Below are 16,969 nucleotides of genomic sequence, written 5' to 3'. Positions count from 1 at the left end.
CGAAGCCTTTTGGTTTCATGTGAAAAACAAAATCTTGTAAAGTGAATGAGACTTTTAGTCATAACTAAAAGTAAAATGCTACTTGCTCCAGCATAATTATATTATTTCACATGCTCATGTCTCCAAAATAATGTAATCCTTTTTCCCCTGAACGACTTTAATTGAGTTGCTATTTTCTTGATTTTGTGTCTGCAAAATCTGAAGCACAAAAGGGCGTTCTTGTTGCTTCAGTTCCACAGACGGTAAGCATATTAATGACAAGAAACGGGAAAATTAATTACAACTGTATGATTACGCTCATTTACAGCACAATCTTTGAGCTCACTCTTGTAAATCTGTTGCCTGCATTATTTTTTTACATTACCATCATTCTCCAATACTAAATTCTTTTGTTGCTTCTGAGGCACTATTTTTCAGTTCTTGAAGTTAGTTGATAAGATTTTAGCTGGTTTCCATTTCAGTTCATGGAAGAAGCAAAAAAGAACGCAAGCCAGGAAAGATTAAATATAACAAATCTTGGAGCATCACCAGAGCAGCAATTGGATGGGGAGACGAAGAACATGAAATCTCAGAAAAATTCGATCTTCTTTTGGTTCAAGTTTGACAGGAAGAATAAATCCACAATGTAAACTATAAGCGGTACCACCATTTCTAAACTGGAGCGTGGCCGGGTTCATGTTTCTGGTCCAATCCAAGGAAGTGTGGCAACATCACTGGTAGCAGAATACACAGGATTCATTCATATGGACCGGTTTACTTGGTGACTTAGCAATAAACCAGAAAATTGTTGTTTCTTAGTGGTCTTTTTATGGGTTTATATGTGATATTTGAATGGTGAAAAAATGTAATTGTTGATGAAAAGAGAATGTGCAATCCAATTGCTCATCTTTCCTACTAAATTAGTTCCAGTTGATTTCATATATATATTTCCATATCAGATAAATTTGTGATGATAATTTCATTATAAAACCACAACAGAAGAATTGGTAGAAAGCGTGACAAAAATTACAGAAAAAAATGCACAAGCTTTACCATTGAAAGATTAATGAAGAAATATACTATTATGTATTGCAACCACTAACAAATCCAACCAACAGTTGTTTTTTATATGATCCAACTCTCTCTGTAAGATATGGAAACTTTTCCATCTTTTCAGAGAAGCAAAACTATACATCTATCAAATATACAGTATATCCACTGCCAGTGCTTCTGTTTAGATAGAATTCAAGAGTCATGGATCCAACCTTTCATCTCCATCAAGAATTAAAAAACATCGAACAAATAAATGCATAAAGTGGAATTTTAATCATCCCAATCTGTATATTCACGAAGTTTCCAAAACGATCCATAATGTATAAAGAATGAAGCAATTAACTTTGTCCTCGGACTCCTTGCTCCAGGTCAAAATTCCTAGGACTAGATGGATTGGTTCTTCTATTACCACTCAAGAGCCTTTTAAGTGATCTGAGTCTTGTCGGCATTGGTGACTTTTGTTCTTCCTCTTCATTAATCTGCATTGGAATATCGATCACCAATATCCCATCTAGCCGATTATTCCTAGATAACGACTTTGAGGATGAGCTAGATGGCTCATCAATAGCACAACTTTGATGATCTTCCGCCACACAATTTGGACCAAAAGTGCTAACTTGAGTTTCATCACCCCAGAATAAGACATTGGTTGGAAAATTTGGAGTTTCTGTTGAAAAATCTGGATTCTCCACTGCTGGAATTTGTTGTGTAGTTTCTAATGTTGAATCAGCAGCAGAATTCTCAGAGGATTGGCCCTGATTTGCAACAGGGTTTCTACAGAGGGGGCAAGTAGAATGTGATTGAAACCACATGTCAATGCATTCTACATGAAATCCATGATTGCATTTCGGTAGAAGTCTGGATTTTTCACCTTCGGCGACCTCACAGAGACACACTGAACACTCTAGCCCATCTTTGAACTCTTTGGGATCAAATAAAGTGATGGGTATGGTTTTAAGGAGTGAAGGATCGAGGCCACGGCGCAAGGCGGCAACAGCTGCTGCTTCATGATAGCCAGCGGAGAAGTCTAATCGTCGGCGGCGCCGGGTGGTGGTTGTGGGATTAACTTGGCGACGGTACCAGAACCATTTGGCGTAGAGGTGGAGGCAGAAGACAAACACTATAACGAAAAAGAGGAGGATAACGGTCACCACCATAATCTTTCCCGTGAGCTCGATCACACTTGAGTCACCAAAATTCCCAGCCCCTGAGTCTGTCATTTTCTTCAGATCCCAGGAACCACAAGACAAAGTTGAGATTTTTTCAGCTTTCGAAGAGATTTTGATGGCAAAAATGATTCAGAATGTCGACGAGATTTCTTGAAATTCAGCAGAAAATTTTGTTTTAGCTCTATAGCATTGAAATCTCCTCAAACATATCGTATACAGGGAGATCCCAAACAAGATTTTACGCTAGCTTCAATTACTGATCCTCGAAATTCGAAGCACTAAATTGAGATTTCGAGCAAAGCCCAAGAAAGATAGATATATATCGTCTATTACAGAAGATTCAGATGAAACTCACAAGAAATATGGCGGAAGCAAAAGGGAAGATGAAGATGAAGTTGGACGCTTTAGAAAAATGAGAATCCTCAGCATTTATATATAAAAACAAGCTTCAAGAAAATTCTACTCTCGTCATCATACCAGAGAGGGAAAAAAATATGATTCATTCGGGTCCAACAAACCACTGAGTTGGAAATAAAGATGAAAAGAACAATGTCTCAAGAAATAGCAGTCAGCGTAGACTTAGGATCAGTGTTAAATGAATCTCACACGGCGGCGTTTTGAACGGGCCAGCGACTCATCAACTTGGATGCTTCCACATGTATTGCCCCCTTCATCTCAACTTCTTGTTTAATTTTTTTAAATGTTTGATGAAACACACGTCACTTACCATTTATTCAAATTTGTAAGATCATTATAAATGAATCTCGAATTCAATATAACTATATCAAATTTAAGATCTTGATGTCAAATCGATTATCATACCTCGACCAATTTATTCAATTACCAATGTATTTTTTTATATCATTAATTTGATTTTATATAAATATGTGAATTATAGCTAGCTAGAAATAAACAATTCCAACAAGTTCATATTTTTAAAACAATTTTGATGTAATTGATATGACTTATGTTTGATTACAATAGTTAAGAGGGAGAAGGCAACTATCTCGACTTTTCGTTTGGCTTTAGTTTGACCATGGAAGGAATTATAATTTGTGGAGTGTTCAAATTTGTCTTCTTGATTTGAATTCGAATTTTTTTGTAATAATTTTTGGGTATAATATATATATATATTATATTTATAAATGAAAAAAAAATTTACTTGTAATAATAATTATTTGGTGAAACAGAGACAAAATACCCGACTCTCTTGTTTATTGCCTTGGTCGTCTTCACTAGAGTAAATCCCTTTTTCTCCAACAAGCATGTTAATCATTTTGCCTTTTTTAGTTCTTTTATTTACTATATTATTCTTTATATATATTATATATGTAATAGATATTTTGGCAGTGGAGATATTTTGGCAGTAGATTTTAATACCACGATGAAAGGAAAATTCAGACAGATTTTGAACGAATTTTAATTAGCATTTTATGAGTGATTGGTTAAACTGCCATCATCATTTGTCTGGCAATTATTGAGATCTTTTGTCTTGCAAATTTGAAGCCCTTTTTCTTTTTTTAATACAGACAAAATAAATAAATAAATTATTAAAAAATTTAAAGAGATCCGTTTCCCCAGATTGAGGGAGGGTCGAATGTTATCTGAAACACTTCCAAGTTCCAACAAAGTTATGAAATCGAAATAATTGTTTTTTTTTGTTTACGTACAAATCATAAGCCTGTGGTCTCGAACTTAGGGCATCCGCATTTGTCGGAATTAATACATGTTAATAACTCTCTATCTCATAAAAAATGATGGGGTCCACGAATCACATATTCATTACATTAACACTTCCCCATTATTAACACACACCCACATTCATTTAATTTCAACTTTCATTATTTATGGATCCCACTGACCACTTACTCATTTTTTTTATTTTTAATATTTTAATATCTTTCTAATATTTTTAAAATTTTACAACAAATATTACTAAAAATAAATAGTATTATTATTTTAAAAATAATTTAATTCCAATATTCATTAAAATATTATTAAGAAATGAAAAAAAAGTTGGACTCTTTTATTTAAAATATTATTCAACATAATCTCTTTAAAAAAAACACAAAATACAAAGAAAACGAATTACGATAATTGAAAAGAGAATTACATCAATCGAAAATTACATATTCCATTTCTCTCTAATTTGGTCACACAGATGTTCATGAACTATAAGCTGCTCCGGCGTCATTTGTGAAGTGTCTTTCGAAAGGATTTCGTATTCCTTAAGCAAATATTTGCTCTTTTTAGCTTCAGATTTGTTCAAAGCCGCTTTTGCTTTCATCTCCTCTATTGCAAGTTCTTTTTGTTTCCATTCAGATTCGTTCTTCTTTATGTCTGTATACTGAGTAAAACTTTCGAACAAACTGTCGTATCTGGTTGTCAAATCCTCCATCGATGATTTTGCTTTGTTTTTACCTTTTCTTTTTGCGGCTTTTTGACCAATTGGACGAATATCTTCTTCATTTATATCTAAATCAATACTCGCATCTTTGTTCGATGAGGTGTTGCTAGCCCCCGACTCTGAGATTCTCGCTTTCTTTGTACCAACCAAGTGATCATCAGACTGTGGAGTGAACAGTGGACGGGTTTTCATGATTCTCCACACATGCTCCAGATTAAATGCAACTCCATTATTTTCATCACGATATTTTTCATATGCAAACCGCAATATGTCTTCATCACCATGGCCGCTTCGATAAGTATTGTAAACACTATTATAATTTGCGTTGAAGCGATTTACCTTTTTTTGGACAGTATTGTGCCAATGAGATCGAATCACGTTTAAAGCTCTCCGAGATGAACCAGCGGGACGATTGCCATTGTAGTAGTCCGCAACACGTCTCCAGAAATCATTCCCCTTCTGATCATTGCCGATGACTGGGTCATCACTCATTGTGACATACGATCACGCTAGTAGCTCGTCTTCCTCCTTTTTCCATATTATTCGCTTCTTCGTACCCTCAACATCTACATCAGCATTTTGCACATTTTCGAGATCAACTCGTGTTTCACGGTCGGACAACTGAGTCTCTGGGACAAACGTAGGAGTTGGCGGCTCGTTTTCGATTGGCATATTGGTGGATTGTGGATTATATAATCCATAAAAATAAGGCGGCATGAAATCTGGGTTGCTTATACTTTGCCAATATTCAGGTGTAGGCGGTGGATACGGAGCTCGGGAGGTGTAATTTGGATGATTCGAAGGATTTTCATAACCTTGGAAATTTGAAACAAACGGCCAATTTGGAAATTGTGGTGGATATTGTGTAGAAGAAACAAATCGAGGTCGATTTTGTGAGTTCTGACTATTGTCACCCATTTGGCTTTAAAATATGAAAAGATAAATGTTGTGGGATGAATTTGTAGAAATTGATTAGTGTATATAGTGAGTAATTTCGAATATAGCCGTTGGTGCATAATTTTGCCGTTTGAAAATAGCCGTTGGTGATAATTAGCGACGGTTTTCGAAAAACCGTCGCACATAGCGACGGGTGTTAAAAAACCGTCGCAAATAGCGACCTTTTTTTAAAAAAAACAGACGCTTTTCACTTTGAAAACCGTCGCAAAGTTGCGATGGTTTTACGAAAAACCGTCGCAAATTTCGAAATAACGCCGTTCATTCTGATGAATTTCTTGGCTGACATGGCAGCCAAGATTATTAATTCTTGCGCCCACATTGGTGGGCGAAAATTAATGGGTGTTATTAACATCCATTAACCAACCAATGTGGGTGCCCTTAAGACGACGATCCCTATTACTCACCAGTCAAGAATGAAGGATTATTTCATATATACAATAATGTATCATGCACGCGTTGGTTTTCCGTGAATAATTATTTATGTGTTTGATTTTGAGTTGGTCAATCTGATCTGTGTTCAAAAAAAAAAAAATATTTTGATATAAAAAATAATATTTTATATAATTCCAAAATATCTAAATCATAAATATGAAATTTTATTACAATATACAATTTAATTGATATAATAATACAAATGATATTTTTTAGTATGATATATATTGTTTTTAATTTCTTGAAAATCAAATCAATATCAATCATATATTTATGTTAAATATTAAATTTTAGTCGTTGACATACAAAACTATTGTATTAGACTTTTAAAAATAAAATTAATACTTTATGTAATTCAAAAATAAATTCGAAAATAAATATGCAATGCCCCACAGGATCTGGACCATTGATTTTAAAGAAATTGATGGACCCCACATATGCGTGATTAAAATCAGGTCTTTGATCTTCTCATGGGACAGTGCCCCACAAAGTAGGATGAAATCTTCCCTGAGGCAGCAGCAACTGTTTATAGTAGCAGACGATGTTGTCACTGTGAAACACTACCAAGTAAAATTATTTTTGAAATTAATTTTTTTTTTCAAAAATTAATTAAAAAAAGCCCGAGTTTCATCATGAGCTAACATCTAATGAGTATTCCTTAACGGCCCATGATATTGGCACTATACAGTCCAATGAAATATTGGGCCGACCCAGAAAATAAATATGGCTTGGACGGGTAATGGGTCACTGTCCAACCACAAATCCATTGATGGAAATTAGCTGTCCTTCCTCTTTCCACTGCACAGACACACTACTCTTCTTCTCATACAATTTCTGTGATTTTTCCTCAAATTGTAGTACAAGGGTTGGGTGATGATGGAACGAGAGCACTCAGATAAAGAGGAGGATCACGAAAACCTAATTTCTCAGAATGCCAGGTCCAACGACGCCGTTCATTCCCCTAACCACCGCCGTTCCTCGTTCCAGATCGACGATTTCAAGGATCAAATCTCGAGCACCTCCCGCAAATGCCATAAGAGGTATCTTTTTGCCGTTTTCTTGTCCATCATGATTTTGCTGCTCTATTTTACAACAGACCTGAAGAACCTTTTCCAAACCCGCATACCGATGGCTAAGGATCTCGGCGACAATCCTTCGGTTAATCGCATGCGCGAGTCCGAATTGCGCGCTCTGTCTTTGCTTCAGCAGCAGGAAACTGAGCTCTTCAAAACGTGGAATCGGACCGCGTTGATGACGAAATTATATTTTGATGATGTGAAGAATAGTGGTGTTGTGAATCGGACTTCTGTCGACGATAATGATAAAGACATTGTGACTTCTTCGATGCTTGAAGATTTGAAATCTCGTGTTTTTAGCCAGATTTTATTGAACAAACAAATTCAAGGGATTCTTTTGTCATCCCATGAAAACGGGGATTTCGTGGATTTAACTGAGAACTACACAGATGCAAGTTTTGGGGGTTGGAGTAGGTGCGGGAAGGTGGATCAGAGGTTATCTGAGAGGAAGACCATTGAGTGGAAGCCAAAATCAAACAAGTATCTTTTTGCAATTTGTGCTTCTGGTCAAATGTCAAATCATTTGATTTGTTTGGAGAAGCATATGTTCTTTGCAGCTTTGCTTAATCGTGTTTTGGTGATCCCTAGTGCAAAGGTTGATTACGAGTTCCACCGGGTACTGGATATTGAGCATATTAACAAATGTGTGGGAAGGAAAGTTGTGGTAACGTTTGAGGAATTGTTGGAGAGTAAGAAGAATTCTGTGCATATCGACAAGTTCTTATGCTATTTCTCATTGCCACAGCCTTGTTTCGTGGATGGTGATCATGTGAAGAAGTTGAAGGGGTTGGGTCTCACATTTGGCAAGATTGAAGCTGTTTGGAAGGAGGATGTGAAGAATCCAAAGGAAAGAACGGTTCAGGATGTCTTAGGTAAGTTTACCTCAGATGATGATGTTATTGCAATTGGAGACATGTTCTTTGCAGATGTTGAGAGGGACCAGGTAATGCAGTCTGGTGGTCCTATTGCCCACAAATGTAAGACGCTGCTTGAGCCACATCGGCTAATTCTGCTCACTGCTCAACGTTTTATTCAGACATTCCTAGGGAAGGACTTCATAGCTCTTCATTTTCGGCGACACGGTTTCTTGAAATTTTGGTTTGTTCTCATTCATTAAGGTCTTGTTTCCACATTTTGCAGTGGCTTTATTAACCTCTTGGTGAACTTTGTTGATGTTTTTCCAGCAACGCCAAGAAACCAAGCTGCTTTTACCCTGTTCCTCAAGCCGCAGATTGCATAAATCGAGTGGTTGAACGGGCTGGCAGTCCTGTGATATTTCTTTCTACAGATGCTGCAGGAAGTGAAACTGGTTTACTGCAGTCTCTCATTGCCTCGAACGGGAAGATTGTGCCACTTGTTCATAGACCCGCTCGTAATTTTGCGGAAAAGTGGGATGCTTTGCTATACAGGCATGGACTTGAGGAAGATCCTCAGGTGAGCTTGCAATTTCCTTGTTTATTTAATCGCTTCAATTGCACGTCATTTATATCGGGATGAATTATGATATTGTATTTGTTGATATATTGTGTTTTTTTATGTTGAAGGCAATCTAACTTTTAGCACAAAATAAGACTCGATCAATTTAGCTCTTGATTAACAGCCATAAATGAATCAGAAATTTTCCTTTAATTGTTGGAATCAGTAAACACTTTGAAAATTGTTGAAGTTAGAGCAAGTGACTCAATTTAAAATTGAATTTTCATCATGAAGGTGGAAGCAATGTTAGACAAGACTATTTGTGCTCTGTCTACCGTGTTTATTGGATCCTCTGGGTCTACATTTACGGAAGATATCTTGCGGCTTCGTAAGGACTGGGGATCAGCATCTTTATGTGATGAATATCTGTGCCAGGGTGAACATCCGAATTTTATTGCAGAAGATGAGTGAACGGGTCATTTGTATATTCATGTACAATCAAAAGGAAAACATTCTGTCATCTAGATGGCAACGATAGAAACAGGAGTTGCTCTATTAGATTATTTTGTCCAATTCTTTTATTATCACCCACCGTAGACTATGTTGGCATGAATAACCGACCGGAAGACATGGCAGTGGAAACTAGCTGTGTTGGAGTTTGTTTGAACAGGCAAAACACATCCTGCGATGGGATCTGGGCTGATTTTTTTTCCATCTGCATTCAGATGGATGATTCATAGGCTTCAGCACAAGTGATTTTGTTTATTCAATTTGATTGTCTTGGCTAGCTCAGTTTGGAGCGTTGTGTTGGTTGGACATGTAACATTTCATTGTTGTGAATCTCCTCCCAGGAGTGGTCTGATGTACAAAGGGGCAACTTTGAGCTATTATCCTTAGTGTTGTTGAATAATGAGAATATATGTTTGACAGCTTATCCATAACATTTGACTGCTAATATACGATTTTTGCACTCTCCAAGCGGTTGCGTTCTCTGGCTCTGGACATGCCCGGAAAATGCATTTTCACGGTCTTGTTCTTTAAATTTCTAATTAGAATAATGCCAAATCTTTCTCTGGTCACAAATTTGTTGTATGGCATTAAAACATCAGATACAAGCAACGATCAGGGTCAGGCCACTAAAAATTTGAAAAACATAGTTTTTTAATACGTACAGAAACCACGATTTCTTTTCCTATGGCCACACACTGATTTTCTCCTTCTCATACTTGACATACAAAGCAGAAACCGCAGCCACGAAATACAACTGAATGAAAATAATAGCTGGTGAATGATAGCTTATGACTCCCTGTCCAGTCGCCAACTCCACTGATAACAGAGCACATAATCCAAGAATGGCAAGCCGACCGTGGATACGCTCCGCAAAAGAGCTGAACCCGAATTCCACACTCAACCCTTCTGACAAAGCTTCTTTCAGTGGTACCGGAGGCAGGAAAATGCTCGTCCCAGCTCCTGACCCGGACCCACTTTTCTTCCCTTTTTTGCTTTTCCTAAGCTCGGCTTTCTTGCCCGTGCCACTGCGGTTACGAAGGCGGATCTGGTATAGGCGGTTTTCGAAGCTGTCGTCCTTGCCTGGCTCGGGTTTGGTTTCGTCTGGGGAAGGATCTTCTTCGGTTGTGGCGCGGAGGATAGAGAGATTTCGAGGTTGTGGGTTCTGGCGGGCCGAGGATGGGAATGCTGAGCATGGTTTGGGGAATTGGAGAGACGGTTGTAGAGTCGCCATTTTTCTGTTGTGGCCACTAACTGATGATTGGGTAATCGGGCTGTAGACAGACAACATTAAAATCTGTGGTGCTCTTTTAAAAAATAAATTAAATTATATTCCTTTGTTTATTGTTGTGAAATTCTCATTTACAAAAAATATAAATTTTTTAAGGCTTCTTTTGTAATATATTTTTCGGATTCTTTTCGAAATTTATTACATAAAAACTATCAAAATATTTTAATTCAAAAAAAAAAAACTATCAAAATATTGGGGGAAGGATCTGTAAAATTAGAATCAGAGTGGAGTTTTGGATAATTTGCATGAATAATCTTACTAAAGAAAGAGGCTCTTTAATTAATTGTTTTTCATTTAATTGGTAATATTTGAAATAAAATTACGATCATATCGTAATTTAATTCCTAACAAAACTAAAATTACCCAAATTAGACTTATATGGTCTCTTCTTCTTTTAGCCATTAGATGTTTTTTTATTTCCCAAAATAACCCTCACTTTGTGTTTTTTGGTTTTTTTTTTTATTTACGAAAATGTCACTTGTTTTTTTTAAAATAATAAAGTTGGTATATCTATTGCGTTTTGGTATCTATCTGTTTACAAAAACGCTATTTCTTAATTTTACCATTTTTTTTGTGTTCGTTTAAAAATGAATCGTACGAGCACGGACGGAGTGTACGTACAAGCAACGCATGCACCGGAAGACTACACTCCCTGCTCTTTCTTTTTTACTATTTTTAAAATAAAAAAACAGATTTTACAAGCATTATTTCATCGTGCACATAAAAAAGAACTCTACCATAACATGCGGCCATCCATTTCTCTCTCTCTCTTTTTCCCTTTTTGCCCTTTGATCATGTCCAGACAGGATCACTGCCTATAGAAACACGAACTTCATGTTCTCTTATTTTCAGTTACATGATATGACATGTTATATTTCCATAACTTGAATTGAGGAAGAAAAAAAATACATACGGACTTATTATGCAGCACAAATTCAAGTGTGTTACTCCAATGTAACTTATCTACACCGCTTATAATAATTATTATTTTAATATTCTTGAAACAATTAATCATGATCAAGAAAGAGCAAGAATTTAGTAATAAACAGATAATCACGCGCTGGTGCGCATCTATTTGTTTTTCTTTTTGCATCGAACTCGAAAACCATTTTAAATTATCATTTTAGAATATTTTTTGAAAAATAAAATAAAATAAAATATCCTCATAAGTTTATAAATAAAAGTTGATTTTACTAAATTAAAGGTATGCTTTTAAAAATTAATTTTTTATCGATAAAATTTACATGTTTTTTTGTCACAAAAACTCTTAGAGAAATAGTGGGAAACTGTCTAATCTATAAATCAAATTATAACTTATAATAGTTATTGGGTGGTTTGAACAGTAATAATCCCAACTACGAGTCTATAACATTAATAAAACCGTATTAAATTAGTGGACAGCGAAATGCTATTGGTCCATAAATGTCAAGCGGGGGAAGGCTTTCCTTCGACCGTTCCCAGATTTATTATTATTGTTTTCATTAATTACTTTACAAAATATGATATTTAAAAATTTAAATGATACGGTCTAATTTTTTGATTATTTGGACTTTTTTTCCTCGGAAATTGTAAAATAATAAGTATGGTACTTGGGTTGTGTTGTAGGCTTTCTAGTAAGCCCAACTTCTCAACAATAATAAAGTATCCTACGTTAATTGGCCCCGGCCCGTGCGGGAATATAAAGCCTCCGAGAAATCTAACTTTTGTTTGACCCAATCGTGTTACTACTAAATGACGTCACGAGCTCATAAATATTTTAGTCGTCTATATTATATATATATATATATATATATATACACCTATTGATTCTTAAATTTATTATATAATAGTACTTTTTTTAAATAAAGAGATATATAATGACAAAAACTTGTGCGAGACGGTCTCACGGGTTTTATTTTGTAAGACAGATCCTTTATTTGGGTCATACATGAAAAAATATTATTTTTTATGGTAAGAATACTACTTTTTATTGTAAATATCGATAGAGTTGACTCATCTCACGGATAAAGATTCGTGAGATCATCTCACAAGAGACCTACTTTGTGTATATTTATTGGACGTGCCTCGGTTGCATCTTATATTTGGTTTGCATTGTATGACGAATTCAATGAGGTAAGAAATACATAGATCTTACCGCTTTCACACGGTTTCACACTCGTCACAAAAATTAGTCAATGGCTAAGAAAGTCCCATGTAATTCAGTTTTTTGTTTTGGTGTTCCATCTGACTAACGCCTCCCATTTGAACATGTCAAACCAAATTTCGATATTTTTCCCTTTGGTCTTCTTCGACGAAATTACATCCCAAGAAACTTCATGTCAAATTGATTTTTTTTTTTTTAAAAAAAAAATCTCATGCATAGTGTTGTTTAACTCAAATTTTTACCCCCCAAAATCTATAGAATTTGTACACTGCAATAAACAGCAAACCCCATGGGATCTCATGATTCCAAGTTAGACCAATTGGATGGATCGTATTCACAGGCCACAAATAATAATATTCTAATGTTAACCAATCCTCCTGTACAAGTGCCGATGCAGCAATCTTGATTATATGGTGATAGACAAAGTAACATGGATGGACAATCAATGAGAAAGCAGAAACAAGAATAAAAGCTAGCGATACCAAGATCACATGTCTGGTCTGTGCTTTATTATTGGAAATGTCCTTGCATAAAGCAAAAAAGGTTAAAGGTTTAAAAGTTTCCTCCAAAGTAGCTCACAGGATCCTTTAAAACAAAAAAAAAACAAATCTTACCCTATGGCCAAAACTAATCATAAGGCTATCAGACTTTAGCACTAAACTAAGCACTCACCACAACTACACAAACAATCTAGCAAACATAGTAGCAAAACATGGAAGATACCAACAAACATCCACGACAAGACAAGGATTCCAACAGAGGAAATGGAAGATGTACAACCAAGCCTCTGCCTTTTAGCTTTGTATCAATCCATCATAAAAAGGAGTCGTGCATAACATAACCAAACCAGTCATCTATTCATGCGATGACAAATAAAATGCACATTTAAAACGTAGATGTCAGTTAACATTATTGACAAAAAGGCCCAAAAGTAGCATTTTTATCTATTAACTTTATTGATCTTAACTTGATTGATTGTGCATATCATTTTGGGATAGTAGGAACTATATATATACATATATTCGAACATAGGCCGAGATGAACCTCAGAAGGCTAATCACGCCAATTTGCAGATTCACGTAAAAAGAAAATCAACCCTACAGAAGGGTATTCGTAAATTCCATCTCCAATAGTAAAATGCATCGTTGAAACTTCGAAATGAAGCATTAAATAGAACTCGTCTCTTTTTTTTTAAAACTATAATTCAACATTATCAATTATCATTGAAGACAAGATTGATTCATAATCGTGAGAATGCCCAACATACACCACTCCGCAACCCACTATGCAGAACATGGCCTAACAAGTTACAGAATTCATTTCAAGCAACCCCATCAAAGTTAACAAGTAATAAGAAACAAAATTAGATATAGCTAATCAAGAAGATGAAAATTGTGGCGGTGGAGGAGGTAATAATTGATGAGACTGATGCACCTGATTGCTTCCACTTCCGTTGCTCCCCGGAGAGGCATACTGCATAATGAAAGGATGCCTCAAAAGCTGACCAGCAGTCCATCTCCTAGCGGGATCCGTCTGAAGACAACAAGCAATAAAGTCCTTAAACTCTTTACTAGCGGTGGCGGGTGCCTCTGGTGGCTGTGACATACAAATCGCAATCATAAGGCTAGCCCAATCACCTTGCCTCCCAACAGCAAATGGGAATCTTCCCAAGTAAAATTCAAGAATGCTGACACCTAAGCTCCATATATCCCCTGCATAACCATCGTATTTGCCATGATTAAGATCAGTATTGATTCTTTCCGGGCTCATGTAAGCTATGGTCCCAACAGCTGAATTGCAGGGATCCATGGTTTGAGCTAAAACTCGAGACACGCCAAAGTCAGCGATCTTGACATCTCTGCGGGAGTTCATCAGTAAATTGGAGGGCTTGATGTCTCGATGAACGATTTTACGCCTGTGGAGATAGTACAAACCGGAGAGAATCTGGCGAGTGAGATCGGATAGAGTGGGTTCATGGGGGATGTGTGCACCTTCCAGAGAACCCTTGTCAAGGTACTCGAGGAGGACTTGAATTTCGCCATTTTGATCATACATGCAATGACATTTGACGACGTTGGTATTGTTGACGTCGCGTAGGATCTCGATTTCACGGAGCATCTGACGCCGTACCGAATCTTCGTGGTTGCCGTATATCACTTTCAGGGCGTACAATTTGCCGGTGGGTCGATGGAATACTTTGTAGACAGTTCCTCCCGCACCGCTGCCGATGCGGCTGATTCGGTCCAGATCACCGTAGTTGAAGCCACCACTGGAGCCAGAGGAAGGGGCGGAGCTGGGTGGCAGAGGGAGAGGCACGGCCAGGGAAAAGTCTCGTTGGGGCAAAGGGAGGGTAAGGTCAGGGAGGATTCGGCGGTTGGAACGATTGGCGGAAGGCGGCGGTTGAAGGGGTCTCATTATACTTGGTTATTAACCCAAAAACAGCTCTCGAATCCAAGAAAAAAATAGGGTTTGTATTGTTTACCACGATAAAGCACCTTTTTGAATGATTGCAACTAAAATATTAATAATCGAATCATCCGAAGACTTTGAAAAGGATTGCTTGCAGAGGAAAATCAACGAACTCCATGGAAAACGAAGGGAGAAGAGGGGAGGAAGAAGGCTTGATTTCTTATTTGTCAAAATAATATTTTAAAGATAAAAAATGTTTTATATTTTTATTGAAAAAGTTTTAATTTTTTAAAATAAAATCGGGTTCCAAAATCAAATAATGTGAAACATAATATAGATATGAGTATTAAATTTTAAAAAAATTTCATAAAAATATAGTCTCATATCTATGCAATCTTAGAATTTCTCTTGTTTTGACTTGCGATAACTTCATTTATGTTTTCTTCCATCTCTGTAAAAGACCGCTCATTATCTGTACAACCTCTTGACACCGATAATCACTCTTAGTCTTCTTCGACTCCAGACATCACATATAAAATATTCTCACAAGAGTTTTTGATTTTATAATTACAGTTTTATATTCGTTGAATTCTTATTTAAAATTATAATTGTAAGTTCATTTTATTGGTTATTTTTTTCCACATAAAACAACCTTTTACTTAAATCTTTCAAATTTATTTTTAAGAAGATAAGATACGTAATTGTGTTTGAAAGTATATTTTAAATATTTCATTATCTTTTAAATGTATTTTGTATATAAAAATAATTTAAATAAATTAATGATTTTTAATTTATTTTTTAAAAAATAAAAAATATAAGTTTGAAGACACGTGGTGTGCTATATCTACTGCCAATTGTCTTGGGACACATCACTTTTTTTTTTTAAATGTATACCAAAATAAATAATCGTTATGCTGGCTTGCGATTAAGTGGCCTTCATCTACTAGAATTACTTGATTGTTCAAAATTCCACGCAACCGGTCGATGAGTCTTTTTCTTGTTAATTTTGTTTTCATCACTATTGTTATTTATTTATTTATATGTTAAATATATTACACAATATATTTATTATATATTATCTATACTATATACTCAATTAATATTTATAGTATAGGTAAATCATGAGGACCGAGGAGTAGGCACATGTGATCGGTCGACTCAATCCATATTTACGGTGAAAAATAATATTTTTAAAATGAGACGAGTCGGGAATAGATCTGTGTCATAAAATTGACTGATAAGATTGTTTTATAAGAATTTTAGTGAATCGTGATATCATTGATGTAAAGTTTTTTTCCTAAAAAAAATAATATTAACCACTCTTAAGATGAGATGGTTAATAAAGATTATAAATTTATCGAAAACAATTCACCATTTCTTTTTAATATACTATTTATAATATAAGATTAGATATTCGAGGAAAATGTGGCAATGGGAACAAGCGATTGCTTTTGGATTACATATTTCAACCCTCGTTTCTTTTACTTTGTCATCGGCTAGGACTGCAAAGTCAAAACTGGATTTTACCACTCTCATATCAATAATCTATAATTAATTAAGTAATTCCGTTTCGTGTATTCCTCCAATTGTTGACAACGACAATCCAAGCAACAATATCGACGCCCGAATCGGTCGAGTAAATGACTAGAATCGATTCATTCGATGTTGATTGCTCCCAGTGAAAATCCAACAGCACACGAGCTCGATTTTTATCCATGTGGGTTCGTGCATTGCCCACACGAAAATATTAGATTAAAAATCCAGATAATAAATCAGTGCGTGTAAGATCTTATTTAAGTATTTTCCATATTGGCTAGACGTTTAAAAACAATTAAAATAAGTTCTTGCAACAAGATATAATCCCACTTCGGACATCAAACAACTAGCTAAAAAGCACAATAACTTCGTATATAGTGAGACTAAACGAGCCTCAGGCCTTGTAGCCCAATGACACCCCATCTTCCAAAGAATGAGGCTAGTATAGAACAGGGACTCGTAAACACTCACCCCATTGTATAAAAAAAAATGAAAAAGAGGGGAAAAACAAAAGAAGCCAATGCTCAATTGGATTGAGAGGTGTTGTGGTTCAAACCAAAGTGCCAAACAATTCACCAATGACCACAAACAAAA

The 16,969-nt window shown here is 35.8% G+C and overlaps 5 protein-coding genes across 5 annotated transcripts; 1 reads left to right on the top strand and 4 right to left on the bottom strand.

Annotated features, from left to right (window-relative positions):
* Window positions 1-1,011: 1,011 nt before the first annotated feature.
* LOC142556018 (RING-H2 finger protein ATL60-like) lies at window positions 1,012-2,743 on the bottom strand. The gene has a single exon (XM_075667216.1). The coding sequence runs from the start codon at window positions 2,250-2,252 to the stop codon at window positions 1,371-1,373; it is 882 nt and encodes a 293-aa protein (XP_075523331.1). The 5' UTR covers window positions 2,253-2,743; the 3' UTR covers window positions 1,012-1,370.
* A 1,583-nt stretch (window positions 2,744-4,326) lies between these two features.
* LOC142504498 (glutathione S-transferase T3-like) lies at window positions 4,327-5,100 on the bottom strand. The gene has a single exon (XM_075617351.1). It carries the CDS (start codon window positions 5,098-5,100, stop codon window positions 4,327-4,329), a length of 774 nt encoding a protein of 257 aa, XP_075473466.1.
* A 1,656-nt stretch (window positions 5,101-6,756) lies between these two features.
* Window positions 6,757-9,423, top strand: LOC142556017 (O-fucosyltransferase 36-like). Its single transcript, XM_075667215.1, has 3 exons — window positions 6,757-8,171; window positions 8,258-8,507; window positions 8,784-9,423. The coding sequence occupies exons 1-3, from the start codon at window positions 6,871-6,873 to the stop codon at window positions 8,958-8,960; spliced, it is 1,728 nt and encodes a 575-aa protein (XP_075523330.1). The 5' UTR covers window positions 6,757-6,870; the 3' UTR covers window positions 8,961-9,423.
* A 258-nt stretch (window positions 9,424-9,681) lies between these two features.
* Window positions 9,682-10,230, bottom strand: LOC142504497 (uncharacterized). The gene has a single exon (XM_075617350.1). The coding sequence runs from the start codon at window positions 10,228-10,230 to the stop codon at window positions 9,682-9,684; it is 549 nt and encodes a 182-aa protein (XP_075473465.1).
* Window positions 10,231-13,589: 3,359 nt separating this feature from the next.
* Window positions 13,590-15,074, bottom strand: LOC142556016 (mitogen-activated protein kinase kinase 4-like). Its single transcript, XM_075667214.1, has one exon. The coding sequence runs from the start codon at window positions 14,843-14,845 to the stop codon at window positions 13,808-13,810; it is 1,038 nt and encodes a 345-aa protein (XP_075523329.1). The 5' UTR covers window positions 14,846-15,074; the 3' UTR covers window positions 13,590-13,807.
* Window positions 15,075-16,969: the final 1,895 nt, after the last annotated feature.

This window comes from Primulina tabacum, chromosome 9 (assembly GCF_025594145.1).
Source record: "Primulina tabacum isolate GXHZ01 chromosome 9, ASM2559414v2, whole genome shotgun sequence".
Taxonomy (NCBI): Eukaryota; Viridiplantae; Streptophyta; class Magnoliopsida; order Lamiales; family Gesneriaceae; genus Primulina; species Primulina tabacum.
The sequence above is the reverse complement of the archived record's forward strand: the minus strand, read 5'-3'. Positions and strand labels throughout refer to the sequence as shown.